The 15392-nt window shown below is 40.5% G+C and overlaps 1 protein-coding gene and 2 long non-coding RNA genes across 3 annotated transcripts; all 3 read left to right on the plus strand.

The window, feature by feature from the left end:
* The first annotated feature begins 376 nt into the window (after positions 1-376).
* On the plus strand, positions 377-2667 carry LOC133706900 (uncharacterized). Its single transcript, XM_062132444.1, has 2 exons — positions 377-768; positions 1318-2667. Exon 2 carries the CDS (start codon positions 1350-1352, stop codon positions 2433-2435), a length of 1086 nt encoding a protein of 361 aa, XP_061988428.1. The 5' UTR covers positions 377-768; positions 1318-1349; the 3' UTR covers positions 2436-2667.
* A 4461-nt stretch (positions 2668-7128) lies between these two features.
* LOC133742520 (uncharacterized) lies at positions 7129-9657 on the plus strand. The gene is made up of 3 exons (XR_009862610.1): positions 7129-7719; positions 8213-8294; positions 9588-9657. It is a non-coding gene; the product is annotated as an uncharacterized LOC133742520 (long non-coding RNA).
* Positions 9658-12467: 2810 nt separating this feature from the next.
* Positions 12468-15026, plus strand: LOC133742492 (uncharacterized). Its single transcript, XR_009862603.1, has 3 exons — positions 12468-13088; positions 13582-13663; positions 14957-15026. It is a non-coding gene; the product is annotated as an uncharacterized LOC133742492 (long non-coding RNA).
* The last annotated feature ends 366 nt before the right edge of the window (positions 15027-15392 follow it).

A 15392-nucleotide genomic window follows, 5' to 3' on the forward strand; every position in this document is an offset into this window, starting at 1 on the left:
TGAAGCCTTACTTGCTTGGTAGCTTGGGAGTTGAAGAGGAGGTCATGTACTTCATGGATGCTCCTCTTGTTCCTCTTCATTGATTTGGAGAGTCAACGGACCGGCAAGATGTCCTTAAAGCAAAGCCCTACTTGGAGGTAGCCATGCTCTTGATGCAAGACGAAGGAGAAAGAAAACTCTTGGAATAACACCAAAGATGACAAGCTTGGTGGCAAGACTTCGGTATTGTTTGCTTGGTGATTGGAGGTGTTTATAATGGAAACCGTGGTCTTCAAGGGGGAGTTTCTCTTAATCCTTTACTTGCATATTTCATTTTCATGTCTATTTAGTTGTTTATTGTGTTAAAAATTTAAATTTGGTGAGTGTTTCTAAAAAAAAAAAAAAAAAAAATTGAATAAACGATCGATCTCACCATTTGGTGCGATCGATCGCTGAAAGAGGCAGAGAGTTCACAATTTCAAAACGATCGATCGTCCAATTGGAACGATCGATCTCAAGCCTTCACCTTAAAAAAAAAAAAAAAAAAAAAAAAAAATTCGGACCATCTTCTCTTCTTCTCTCTTTCTTCCTGCTTTCTTTCTTATTTCTTTCTAACCAGTTCGACCCTCTCTTTACGATTTACTGTTCATCATCTTCCTCCTCCACTCTCCTTCATCTTTCACTCAACTTCAAGCCAAAAACTTGGGTTTTTGTGGGATTTTCGGGTTTCTCTCTAGATTTCTAGGTGTTCTTGAGTCTTTGGTGAAGCTTTTGAGCTTTCTCCAAGAGGTAAAACTCTATCTCTTAACTTTGAACTTCTTGTGTGTTGAAGGTGTACATTCCGATTTTGTTCATATTGTAGGTTAATTCTAGGTTGTTAGAGTTATGGATTGATGGAATTTGGTGTTCTTTTGTTGAATCTTGATGATTTAGATGTTGGGCACCATAGCTAAATTTCCAGATTTTCTAGAATCCTAGATTTCCAGATTTTCTTTTGCTTTGATTGTTGTTGTTTTTGCTTTTAGTTTCTTGTTTCTTGATTGTTTAGTTATGGGTTAATGGAATCTAGTCAATGAGCTTCAAGAATTTTGATATTGTGATGATTGCCATGATTCTTTAAATCCTAACTTTACCATTGTTTCCTTGCCATTTGTTTATGTGATTGTTGGATTCTTACCTCAATTTGCTTTAATTTCATGATGAATTTGATGGTGGTGGTTAGGAATTTGGTAACCCATAGTGAATTTTGTGTTAGCAATAGTCATAGTTACTTGAGTTGTTCTCTTGTTCGAAGGTTGCTTTCTAAAAATGTTTGTGTGTAATTGTTCTTGTTTTTAGGTATCATACTCATCATCGCTCATCTAGCCAAGATGTCAAGACGTCAAACCGAAGCGAGCAAGAGGCCTAGGGAAGAATCCTCTTCCGGCCCCGTGAGGAAAATTCATTCTGAACGGAATGTTGACTTGGTTAGAGCCACCTCCTATCCTCCTCTTGTCACTCTTAGGGCTTATTTTTCATCTAGAGGGTTGACCAACTTAGCTTCCAAAAATGATGCATTTGATGAAAGTTGTGTTAGAGACTTCTATAGGGGTTTTCCTCCGGCTAAGCCTACTATTAAGGAAGTTGTGGTTAAGATTCGAAAGAAGCAAATCACACTCAGTCCGGCATTCATTCAAGATTTTCTTGATTTGCCACATATTTCGGAGGATGCAATAGAAAAATTTGAGGACAAATACAATGAGTTAACACTACCTTATCTTGCGGAGCATGTGCTAGAGAGTAAAGATGCATATAAGAGTAGAGTTGGCCAAAAAGTTCATCAAGGTGATTTTCCTCAACCTTATCGAACCTTTTGGCAATTTGTTAGGAGAAATATTAGTCCTCACACCCAAAAGTCCGAGATCCCTACGGTTGGTGGCAACATTCTTGTTCTTATGGTAGCGAATGAGATTCCTATCCCATTTGCCCTTATTATCTATGAGGCCATCATTTCGTGTGCTTATGGTTCGCCTAGGAGCCAATTAGTCTTTCCTTGTCTCATCTCACGCATTTGTAAGACCAAAAAGGTTCCACAAATGTCACGTGATGATAAGTGGCTCAAGGCTTATTCTCTATTAGATGATGAAGCCATTCTTAGGAGTGAGGCCCAAATTACCAATGCTAGACATGGTACCCCATCTTCTTCCTCCATTCCCACTCCATCTAGCATTCCCACTAGCTTTTCTTTGAGTTCCTTTGACATTTCAACTTTGAAAGGTCGGGATGCTAGATTATTGGCACGCCTTCAAATCCGTCAAAATGAGGAAATAATGAGAGGAATTGGTACTATCATGGCTCGGCTTGATTTGATGGGAGCTCCACCGGCTCCTATGGGTCCCTCCTTTGTACCACCTTCTGGCGACATGGATGTTGATGATGATGAGAATGGCAATGACGATGATGGGGAGGATGCTTGAAGACTTTGTTTGTTGTTTGTTTAGTTCTTTTAGTCATTGATTGTTAGTTGTGTTTAGTACACTTTTTATTTCTCTGTTTTATTTTGTAACCCCTAATGTTTTAGGGGGGGGACTTCATTTTAGTTATAGCTTCATATTGCTTTTAGCCATTTTTGCAACATTTTATGGCTAAGCATTTGTTCATTCACGATCATATTCTTGAAGCATGTTGGTACTTTTGTTTTCTTCTTCACTTTGTTGTTTGACTAATGTTGGGTTTGATGTTGATTTTTGATGGAGAATTTCTTGCTCAATGACGATGTTTGGCACTATTGGAGTTGGACTGCAAGGCCCTTGCCTTGTTGGTTATATGTTGGTGTCTTGCTTGGAATTCATGGACTTCAAGGGGGAGAAATCTCTAACTTACTCTTGTCATTATTTACTCTTGTCTCTAATTTCAATTTGTGATTATTTACTTGTTTCTTTTTGTTTTATAAATAACTTGTGTTTTTCTTTCATACTTGGACTTTTCATTGAAATTGCTTTCAAGAAAATACTTTGTAACATTGAGGACAATGTTAAGTTCAAGTGTGGGGGGATTGTGTGTTATTGTTTTATGATTAAATAAATTAATTAAAAAAAAAAACATTCATTCAGTTTTACAAAAAAAAAAAAAATTGTGTGTTATTGTTTTATGATTAAATAAATAAATTAAAAAAAAAAAAACATTCATTCAGTTTTACAAAAAAAAAAAAAAAGAAAAAAAAAAAGAGAGACTACTTACATACAGTCTTATTGATTCAGTTATTTTACAAAAAAAAAAAAAAAAAAAAAAAAAAAAAAAGGGACTACGCTATACTAAGCCAAGTCAGCAGCTCCGGAAGGATTGAGGCTGAGCTCAAGAGAAACGTGAGAGCCACCGTTGTAACCGCCCGAGCCACTGGAATAGTAGCCATATGCGCTACCTCCCTCGGAAGTAGTCTTCGGGTCTCCAAGGACGTCCTCACCGTGCACTGGGAACAAAGGAAGAGTTTCAATCTCCTGGTGATCTTCTCCTCGTTGTTCCATGGAAGTTTGTTCTTCATTCCTGCCAAAGAAAGTAGTACTAGTACTAGTAGTGAAGGGTGAGGAGAAATACGGGTCAACACTGCCTGGCCCAAAATAGAGATCAATGGATCCACCAGCACCAGTAGAACTAGTGGACAAAAAATTGATGTCAATGGATCCACCAGCTGGCCCAAAATTGATGTCGATGGATCCACCAGCACCAGTAGAACCAGTGGACCCAAAATTGAGATCAATGGATCCACCAGTACCAGGAGAACTAGTTCCCATGGGCACTTGAGCAGCCTGATTACACCTCTTCATCTGCTTCTCTCGAGCCCTGACGTTCTGGAACCAAAAATAAATGTTCTTGCCCTCAACCTGTCCATACTGGTTCAGCTGGAGACAGATCTCGTGAATGTGCTCTGTAGTTGGGCACTTAACTCCCTTGTCGTAGTAAAGATCCTTGAGGATTCTTATTTGATCTGGAGTAGGAATCCACCTAGTACGGCTTCGCCAGAAATCCGTGTTGGCACTACTCCCGGCTGCTTGGTTGTTTCCTACATCCTCGATTTGTTGCTGGGTTGGTAGCTCCATTAGTTGCAGAGTTCGTGGTTCCATGGTGATGAGTTGAGAGGAAGTGTAAATTTAAGAACAAAGTTGTTGAGTGTTTGTGGGAGATTGACCTTAGAAGGATTAAGGTCGATGAAGGGGTGTTGGAGATCTGAAAGTTCAGAGAAAAGAAGAGATTGAAGCTACCAGATGGAAGAGAAGATCGGGAGGAGAAGGATTGAAATTGATGAAGAAAGGATTTGAGTTTCGAGAGGAAGGCTGAAGAGTTTGAGAGAGAATGGCTGGGGAAAATTTCTTTTCTTTGGTGTGAACAGTTTTTCTCCAGGATGCACCTATTTATAGAACAAGGTGAGCAGATCTCCACCGTTGGATGGACGATCTCTGAGATTCATTCTACGCGTTGGATTAAAGTCGCCTGAAAACACGGAAAAGCTGTTGGCGCGTGGAGAGCGTGTGAGGGGACTGAGAGAATCTCGAGGCGCTGTGGCAGACAGCTTTAGCCGAAAGTAAATTTGACTTCCGTAAATCACGGAAGAGACGTGTCGTGGCACGTGGAGTGTACAGACAGTTTGTTTTTATTCTATCGCTTATGATAGAATAAATAAAAGGAGTTGCATGGATAGTAATGAGAGCAGCTGGTGCTCTAGTGGTTGAAGAGCAAGGCTCTTGTACAAGAGGTCAGAGGTTCGAACCTTGCCTCTCGTTTATTTTTATTATGTTCGCTTATGAGATAATAAATATAACATGTGTACATATATTAATGAGAGCAGCTCTTGCTTCAGTGGTTGGAAGCAAAACCCTTGTGTTTGGGGTCTGGAGTTCGAATCTTGCCTCCTACAAAGTTTTTGGTTTTGTATATGCTTCGGTATGTACGGTATGCATACGTATAGTACAGGAATAGAGGCAGAAACATTGCGTCAGCTTAAGATAAAAAATAAAAAATAAAAAAAAAAAAAAATTAATTAAAAAAAAAAATTAATTAAAAAAAAAATTAATTAAAAAAAAAAAATTAATTAAAAAAAAAAAAGTCTTTTCTTTTCTAGTTTTGTGTGTGTTTCTTTTAGGTTCCTTCCAACACCAATGATGAACTTGAGCTTAATATAAATGTGGGCTAGAAAGCATGTTTGGGTCTTATGAGCTTTATTTTTCAAAATAAATCATTATGGATCAAGTGTTTGCTTTCATTTATATCCATATTTGTCATGTCAATATATTGAGCTAGAGAAGCATAGTGAGACTTGTGGGAGCCATTACATGCCATATAGTGAGATTTGAGCTTAATTGGAGTGCATACATGCCTTATAAGCACTGATTTCTTCATGAGTGAACATCTCATTTGCTTTGCATCTCTAGAACTTGCTTCATATCTTTCGAAACTCTTTGTCTCAATGTTACATCTTGGAAATGATTTAGGCAACTAGGAATCCACCATGGCCAAATGAGTATGTCCCAAAAGATTGAATATCCTTAGATTGCCATTTTGAGCCTTTGTGTAATTAGCCTTTCAATTCTTCACACCATAAATGTTTACCCTTAACTTAAACACTTGCCTTACCCTTTCAAGTTTTCTTAATGAGCAATACGAGATTGTTTGTGTTATGATGCTAAAAGAAACAAGTTTGGGGGTACTCGGAAAAGAATAAGTTTGGGGGTGTTCTTTGTTTTGCAATTTTACTTTTTATTAGTTAAAAAAAAAAAAAAAAAAAAAAAAGAAGTGAAACAAAAGAAAATCTCAAAAGAATGTTATTTCAATTCAATAATTAGTTTTTGTTCAAGTTTGGGGGAGTGGTGAGAAAGTGAAAATTGAGCATCTTTAATTTTTAAGTTCTTAATCTCAAAAGGATTGTTGCTTATTAAGTTGCTTGAAAATTGTTATTCCAATCCATTTCATTTCTTTAACCCCTCACCCCTAAGCCTCATTACATCCAATAAAAGTCCTTTTTCATCCAAGGTGTGATTTTGTTGATAAGTGGAGATAAGATTAAAGAGCAAGCATATGGCGGTATTGCATGAGATTGTTTTGAGTGTAGAATAGATAACTCATAAACACTTGTGTGAAAAACAGAGTGAATATCTTGTGAGTTTATGGTTAACATGGTTTGACATGCATTCTCAATTTCGGTATGTTGAAATGACAAATTGAAGACATGCTACACATTTCAAAACGCAAGCATTTGATCCATGATCCATGAAGCTTCAAGACTTAACTTGATTTCCATGCCCTATCTATGTTGTGTTCTTTGAGGAAATTGTTGGAAGGATTAGGTAGTTGTTGTAGTGTCGGATTTGGGTTAGTTTACTTGAGGACAAGCAATGTTTAAGTTTGGGGGTATTTGTTGAGTCATAAATTACTTATGCAATTGTGCCCCATAACTTAGAAATTGATTTGTCTTGCAGGCTATTTTACTCTTTTTTAATCCATTTCCTTTTATTTGTAGGAATCCATGCTTTAATAATAAAATGACTATTTGAGGCTTGAAATGCGGAGATTTGAAGCAAGGAAAAGAAGACACGGAGATTGGAAGAAAATTACAAATCGGCATTTCCGGCGACTTTTCCGGTGAACTTTTCCTCGAGCCGCCACTCATGGAGGATCATTTCTCCAGCAATGGAGGAGCATAGTTGCGTGAATCTCTCACTTGAAATTCAGATATTTTCCCTACACATTGTGCTTTTGTCTCTTGCACACTTTGGAGCTTTGTGGGGAGACAAGGTGGTAGACAACTTTTGCACACTTTGACACCAAGGGGAACATGGATGGCTGAATTGAGGGAGTCCACTCACTCAACTCCATCCAGCTGCAATCTCTCTCTCTCACTCACGGAAGGGGGCTGGAAGGAATCTGGATTCTCTCTCTCATTATCTCTCAAGGAAGGCCACCATTTTTGGCAGCAGGAGAAAACCTCCATTTTTCCACCACGACACTCATCTTCTCAACACTTTCATTGTGATGCCCCGGAAATTAGTATTTATTTTTCGAGGATTTTCCGGAATTTAGATTGTGGTTATTGGACGGTTTCGTGGCTCGTGGATGGAGCGGAAGTGTTTCGGGCGAATAATTATTCGAAAAGTATGACTTTAGGGGGGGTTGCTAAGGTTGACTTTTGATACGTTGGGATTCTCCGAAAACTTCCTTCACGAAAGTTGTAGAGCGCGTCGATACGAGTTCGTGGACATGTGGAACGCGTCAATCGGAGTTCGTATGAGGAAGTTATGGCTATCGGAAGAAGTTTCCGTTTTAGTATAAATATGGAAAATCAGAATTTTATTTCATTTTCCTCATTTCCATTTCCGGAAATAATTTTCCTCTCTCTCTTCTCTCTCGTCCGCGCCTTCAGAAACGAAAATCTTCGACTGACCCGACCCGGACCCGGTCGATCCGACCCGACTTTTCCGGCGAGCTCCGGCCATCTCCGGCGACGAGACTTTCCAGATCAGTTCGCCTCCTCCGTGCGCTCCTCCCTGTGGTGTTCTCTAGCGCCGATTCTCGGTGGTGACGGCGATAGAAGGCGGTGCAGATTGGAGTTTTCGGACCCGACCGGAAATCCCTATTCCGACGTCGGAAAGGCTTCGAGTTTTCTTGGTTGAGCTCAGAGCAGCCTCGCCGATCGATCCTTGGTGTTTGTTTGGATCGATTCACGTGAAACTTCGATCAACTCAGTTGGGTTTACTGTTCACGGCTTGTGAGGTAGTTTTCGATCCCTTATGGTTGTTTTCTGACTTCGAGCTAGTTATGTGTTGGCACAAGCATGCTTAGATGAAGCTTTTTGATGTTGGGAGTTTTGTGAAATATTGAGTTTTGGTCGGCGGCGGTGCGCCTCCGTCTGTGGCGGCGTTCCGGCGGTGTTCCGGCCATGTATGAGACAGTTTCTGGTATTATATGTCTTCTACTCGTTGATACGAGCGTTTCGATATATAATATGCAAGTTTTGGAGTTCGAATGAATTTGTTATGATTTTTATCGTTTCATATCGATAAATTTATTCGATCCGTGAGGATTTGAGTATCCGATCGACTTGTGGTTTGGACACATCGATCATGGAAGTGTTCCGGTGACCTTGGGAGGTCTCGGATGTTGTTTTGCCTCGATTGGCACCACTTTGGGGATTTTAGTTCAAAACAGAGGTTTCGGACTTAAATCGTTTGTGAATCGTTACTGATTTGAGGTCATTGGTGATTAGGTGCTTCTAAAGGTGAATTGGACGAGTTGTTGGTGATAGTTTTGGTTCGGTTCTGTATAGAAGACGCAGCGGGAGTTTCGAGGTGAGTAATCTCACAAGGTTCATTTTGGAACGGAACAACTTATCGTTTTGTGAGTTATTGATTTAACTGCAAATTATATGTTTTAGTGGGTTGTGGATTTATGAAAACAATAGGCATGAATGATGCGTTTTATTGTTTTGGGTTGTGGCTTTTGGAAAACAGATGACTTGGAATTGTTGATTCGATTTGTTTTGAAAAGCGTTGAGATTTGTGTATGAAAACAATATGCATGAAATGATGCTTTTTATTGTTTTGTGGCTTTTCGGAAAACAATGATTTTGGAAATGTCGATTTCGATTGTTTTGAAAAGTGTAAGATATGTGTAATGCTTTTGAGTCTTGTGCGACTGTTTTAATGATTTGCTCCAAGGGACAGTGCGGCCCGAGGATCGAAGGTCTATGACCTTGGGCAGAATATCAGGTAATCACGTCTTTGGCCGGACGAGTGGTTACGTTCAGTTAGAGCTCTAGTCTGTCTGCCATCTAGGTAATTCATGGGGTAACGGGAATTGGTTATTGATAACTCATGACATTACGTGTTTTTAGGGATTAAAGTGTGAGTTGCTTCCTTATTAACGGTTTTTAAGGGGACAAGGTGTAAGTTGTTTTCCTTATTAACGACTTGGTACGAATTGGTACGTTTTGGTACGTTATGGTACGATTGATAGAAATCAAGGTGTGAGTTGCTTTCTATGTTATTTTGATAGAATTCAAGTGTGAGTTGCTTTCTATGGTACGTTATGGTACGATTGATAGAAATCAAGGTGTGAGTTGCTTTCTATGTTATTTTTGATAGAATTCAAGTGTGAGTTGCTTTCTATGGTACGTCATGGTACGATTGATAGAAATCAAGGTGTGAGTTGCTTTCTATGTTATTTTGATAGAATTCAAGTGTGAGTTGTTTTGAGAATAATGTTTAAACTGAGATTGTTTGTTTTAATGTAATCTCCTGAACTAAGTTATATGCAGGGATTACTATGATTTTATCAATTGTTTTAATGTAATCTCCTGAACTAAGTTATATGCAGGGATTATTGCTTTTTGAATCAATTGTTTTAATGTAATCTCCTGAACTAAGTTATATGCAGGGATTACTGCTTTTTGGATTGTTGTTTTGATGTGATCTCCTGAACTAAGTTTCAATGCAGGGATTATTGATTTTACTTAATTTGATTTTTTTAAGTGTGGTTGTGGTTGTGATTTGGTGTGAGTTGTTTCGAGTTACTCATACGGGCTTGCAAAAGCTTACCGGGTTTGTTGTGTGACAACCCGGTGCACCATTCCAACGGTGTAGGGGTTAATCCTGCAGGGTAGGATAATCGGGGCTGAAGCCGAGGTAGCTTGTTGGCAACAGAACAGGTAGGAAGCAAAAATTGATTGGCCTTGCCAATGTTATGACTTCCGCTATGTAGTATACTCTGAGGAGCTTTTGCGTCTTATCTTGTTGTGGACAATTTAATTCGTAAGCTTATGTAATATATGACTCTGTGGGCGGGTCAATATTGACATAGTGGGTTCAGGGCATCAATATGTATGTTGTATAAAGGGAAAAAGTTTTCCAGGTATTTGGTATTGATGGCTGAACGTTCACGCATGTATAATTATGGGGTTATATATCGATTTTTAACTGTGTTAAAAATCAGGGGCGTGACAGATTGGTATCAGAGCGTAAGGTGCATATTTGGTGACAATCAATACTTCTCGAGTGATGGCCCGTCTGCAGCGGATCCCCATCCGATGCTCTTCGGTATTGATATAGTCATTGGGTATGCAGTTGGCGTTGGAATGTGAGTCTTCAGGGTAGTGTTGGCTCAGTGAGTAAGTGTAGGAGCTTAAGGTAGCTTCTAGGAGTTATAGTCTTTTGAGGAATGAGCACCTTTAGATTTAACTCGGGATTGACGTAGGGAGTGAAAATTGTATCCTCTGACGTCATGTCGTGGTTGCTTTTTTTTAGCATTGACTTGTGCTTGTGTTGAGAGTTATATAGGTGTTAACGACGTGTTGCTATGCTCTTTAGGTGATGGATTCACAAGGAGGCAGAGCTAGGGGTCGAGGTAGACCCAGAGGCAGGGGTAGAGCCCGAGGTAGAGGCAGGATTCCTCCTCCTGTTGAGGAGATGTTTGAGAATGATATTGAGGCATCGAATGTTGAGCTGCCTGTTCCACCTGTTGTGGAGGTTGTGAATGCTGCTGATCCCACTCGTTTGTCGAAGTTGGCAAAGGAGATTTCGAGGTTGGGAGGAGTTCCATTCCAGGGAGGAACGGATCACATGTTGGCAGATCAATGGATCGAGAACATGAGGACCTACTTCGAGATGGTCGTCTGTGACGACGTTGAGAAGAGGAAGATTGCCACATTTATGCTCCAAGGCGATGCACGGGTGTGGTGGAGCGGCACACAGAGGGTTATGGATGTGTCCACCATGACCTGGAATGAGTTTGTGGAACTGTTCAGGAAGAAGTACTTTCCGCCTTCAGTGAGGGAGCAGTTGGAAAGGGAATTTGTCTCGTTAGTCCAAGGGACTAAGAGTGTGAGGGATTATGAGGCTGAGTTCTCAAGGTTGTATCGCTTTGTGAGGCAAATGGATGCTGAGAGCTTAGCCATGAAGTTTCAGTGGGGACTGAATGCTTCGATCCGGCGTGATGTCGCTGTTTTGGAACTGAAGACGATGGAGCTCATTTTCGCTAAGGCTATGGCCATTGAGCAGGAAAACCTGATTTTCCAGGAGCAGGAGTCAGCTGAGAGGGACTCCCGAAGGAAGGGAAAGGCAACCGCTGAGGGCAGTGAAGGGACAGATGCTCAGGGTGGGTTCTGGAAGAGACGCAGGACTCATCAGCAGGCGCCAGCTAGGGAAGCGGCTGCACCTGCTAGGGCTGTACCTGCTAGGGCTGCACCTGTTAGGGAAGCGGCTGCACCTGTTGGGCAAGAAGCACCTCTGAGATGTTACAACTGTAAGGAGGTTGGCCATACTGCTAGGGTTTGTACGAAACCGAAGAACTTGGCATGTTTTACTTGTGGCCAGACAGGGCATTTCTCAAGGGATTGTACCCAGCAGCAGGGTAGGAGACAGGGAAATTAGCGGGGACAGTAGCCTTTGGATGCTAATTTTAGCAAAGTGTAGGGAATGGAGGTGTCTTATCGGCCTTAAGACTTTTCTTGCTAAGGCGAAGTGTGATAGTGGAGAACCTAATTCCTTTGTGTGCTGTGACAGGCTTTGCCTGATGTCTATAGTTAGACTTTTGTGTGTGGCTTCCTTTTGTAAAGTACTGTTTTATGTGGTAGGTTGCATGATGCATTTTTCATTGTTGTAATAGAGAAGTCTTTTACAACTTTGTTTGTATGTGCAATACTATGTGACAATTGATGAGTAGTTCGGCTGAGGCTGAATCTCATTTTGTTGTGTTTGGAGATGGTTGGAATGCTTATTGTGATTTCGCAAATAGTTGACTATGGCAAGACCTAGAGTTTATCGATTGATTTGAAATGAAATGTCATTTTAAATTTAGCAATGAGAGTGTTGCAATAGATGATATATCGATGCAGATATTGTGAGGACAGGACTTTGGACTCTTAGGTGGTTGTGCATAGTGCTGTAGTTGTGCAGAATTGTTGTTGCATTGGTTTGTGATTGAAACAGGTGAGATGTTTGGATTATCTCCAAGTGGGATGGTATGGTGCATTTGAATTGCGATATTAGGTAAGGTACCTATATCGATTGTTGAGCGAGATGCATGTTGTACCTTGGGGTGTGGAGAGTCGATGTTTAGGTCAGCTTTATCTCCAAGATGTTATGTGGTGCGGCATATTTTATTTTGTTTATGCCGATGATGAAGTTTACGATGAGTCCAGTGTGGTTGATCGTAGTGTTGTTGAAACAAAAGATGTGGAGATCATGGTTAGTGTTTGGATTGTTTTTGTATGGACGGTTTCGTGAACTTTGATCGGGGATAATTGACTAGTTCAATACCCTATGGAGGCTTGGAATGAGTTATTCGTACTTGTTGGTTTTGTACGTTTAAATTTCGGGACGAAATTTCTTTAAGGGGGGTGGAATGTGATGCCCCGGAAATTCGTATTTATTTTTCGAGGATTTTCCGGAATTTAGATTGTGGTTATTGGACGGTTTCGTGGCTCGTGGATGGAGCGGAAGTGTTTCGGGCGAATAATTATTCGAAAAGTATGACTTTAGGGGGGGTTGCTAAGGTTGACTTTTGATACGTTGGGATTCTCCGAAAACTTCCTTCACGAAAGTTGTAGAGCGCGTCGATACGAGTTCGTGGACATGTGGAACGCGTCAATCGGAGTTCGTATGAGGAAGTTATGGCTATCGGAAGAAGTTTCCGTTTTAGTATAAATATGGAAAATCAGAATTTTATTTCATTTTCCTCATTTCCATTTCCGGAAATAATTTTCCTCTCTCTCTTCTCTCTCGTCCGCGCCTTCAGAAACGAAAATCTTCGACTGACCCGACCCGGACCCGGTCGATCCGACCCGACTTTTCCGGCGAGCTCCGGCCATCTCCGGCGACGAGACTTTCCAGATCAGTTCGCCTCCTCCGTGCGCTCCTCCCTGTGGTGTTCTCTAGCGCCGATTCTCGGTGGTGACGGCGATAGAAGGCGGTGCAGATTGGAGTTTTCGGACCCGACCGGAAATCCCTATTCCGACGTCGGAAAGGCTTCGAGTTTTCTTGGTTGAGCTCAGAGCAGCCTCGCCGATCGATCCTTGGTGTTTGTTTGGATCGATTCACGTGAAACTTCGATCAACTCAGTTGGGTTTACTGTTCACGGCTTGTGAGGTAGTTTTCGATCCCTTATGGTTGTTTTCTGACTTCGAGCTAGTTATGTGTTGGCACAAGCATGCTTAGATGAAGCTTTTTGATGTTGGGAGTTTTGTGAAATATTGAGTTTTGGTCGGCGGCGGTGCGCCTCCGTCTGTGGCGGCGTTCCGGCGGTGTTCCGGCCATGTATGAGACAGTTTCTGGTATTATATGTCTTCTACTCGTTGATACGAGCGTTTCGATATATAATATGCAAGTTTTGGAGTTCGAATGAATTTGTTATGATTTTTATCGTTTCATATCGATAAATTTATTCGATCCGTGAGGATTTGAGTATCCGATCGACTTGTGGTTTGGACACATCGATCATGGAAGTGTTCCGGTGACCTTGGGAGGTCTCGGATGTTGTTTTGCCTCGATTGGCACCACTTTGGGGATTTTAGTTCAAAACAGAGGTTTCGGACTTAAATCGTTTGTGAATCGTTACTGATTTGAGGTCATTGGTGATTAGGTGCTTCTAAAGGTGAATTGGACGAGTTGTTGGTGATAGTTTTGGTTCGGTTCTGTATAGAAGACGCAGCGGGAGTTTCGAGGTGAGTAATCTCACAAGGTTCATTTTGGAACGGAACAACTTATCGTTTTGTGAGTTATTGATTTAACTGCAAATTATATGTTTTAGTGGGTTGTGGATTTATGAAAACAATAGGCATGAATGATGCGTTTTATTGTTTTGGGTTGTGGCTTTTGGAAAACAGATGACTTGGAATTGTTGATTCGATTTGTTTTGAAAAGCGTTGAGATTTGTGTATGAAAACAATATGCATGAAATGATGCTTTTTATTGTTTTGTGGCTTTTCGGAAAACAATGATTTTGGAAATGTCGATTTCGATTGTTTTGAAAAGTGTAAGATATGTGTAATGCTTTTGAGTCTTGTGCGACTGTTTTAATGATTTGCTCCAAGGGACAGTGCGGCCCGAGGATCGAAGGTCTATGACCTTGGGCAGAATATCAGGTAATCACGTCTTTGGCCGGACGAGTGGTTACGTTCAGTTAGAGCTCTAGTCTGTCTGCCATCTAGGTAATTCATGGGGTAACGGGAATTGGTTATTGATAACTCATGACATTACGTGTTTTTAGGGATTAAAGTGTGAGTTGCTTCCTTATTAACGGTTTTTAAGGGGACAAGGTGTAAGTTGTTTTCCTTATTAACGACTTGGTACGAATTGGTACGTTTTGGTACGTTATGGTACGATTGATAGAAATCAAGGTGTGAGTTGCTTTCTATGTTATTTTGATAGAATTCAAGTGTGAGTTGCTTTCTATGGTACGTTATGGTACGATTGATAGAAATCAAGGTGTGAGTTGCTTTCTATGTTATTTTTGATAGAATTCAAGTGTGAGTTGCTTTCTATGGTACGTCATGGTACGATTGATAGAAATCAAGGTGTGAGTTGCTTTCTATGTTATTTTGATAGAATTCAAGTGTGAGTTGTTTTGAGAATAATGTTTAAACTGAGATTGTTTGTTTTAATGTAATCTCCTGAACTAAGTTATATGCAGGGATTACTATGATTTTATCAATTGTTTTAATGTAATCTCCTGAACTAAGTTATATGCAGGGATTATTGCTTTTTGAATCAATTGTTTTAATGTAATCTCCTGAACTAAGTTATATGCAGGGATTACTGCTTTTTGGATTGTTGTTTTGATGTGATCTCCTGAACTAAGTTTCAATGCAGGGATTATTGATTTTACTTAATTTGATTTTTTTAAGTGTGGTTGTGGTTGTGATTTGGTGTGAGTTGTTTCGAGTTACTCATACGGGCTTGCAAAAGCTTACCGGGTTTGTTGTGTGACAACCCGGTGCACCATTCCAACGGTGTAGGGGTTAATCCTGCAGGGTAGGATAATCGGGGCTGAAGCCGAGGTAGCTTGTTGGCAACAGAACAGGTAGGAAGCAAAAATTGATTGGCCTTGCCAATGTTATGACTTCCGCTATGTAGTATACTCTGAGGAGCTTTTGCGTCTTATCTTGTTGTGGACAATTTAATTCGTAAGCTTATGTAATATATGACTCTGTGGGCGGGTCAATATTGACATAGTGGGTTCAGGGCATCAATATGTATGTTGTATAAAGGGAAAAAGTTTTCCAGGTATTTGGTATTGATGGCTGAACGTTCACGCATGTATAATTATGGGGTTATATATCGATTTTTAACTGTGTTAAAAATCAGGGGCGTGACATTCATAACCCTCCATCACCACAAATCATCACTAGCTACTCTTACTTTCACCGTTCCCACATCATCAAGAGCTTGGAG

This window comes from Rosa rugosa, chromosome 4, assembly GCF_958449725.1.
Source record: "Rosa rugosa chromosome 4, drRosRugo1.1, whole genome shotgun sequence".
NCBI lineage: Eukaryota > Viridiplantae > Streptophyta > Magnoliopsida > Rosales > Rosaceae > Rosa > Rosa rugosa.

Coding starts and splice junctions, on each gene's coding strand:
- LOC133706900 (XM_062132444.1), top strand. CDS start 1,350: ATGTCAAGACGTCAAACCGAAGCGAGCAAGAGGCCTAGGGAAGAATCC.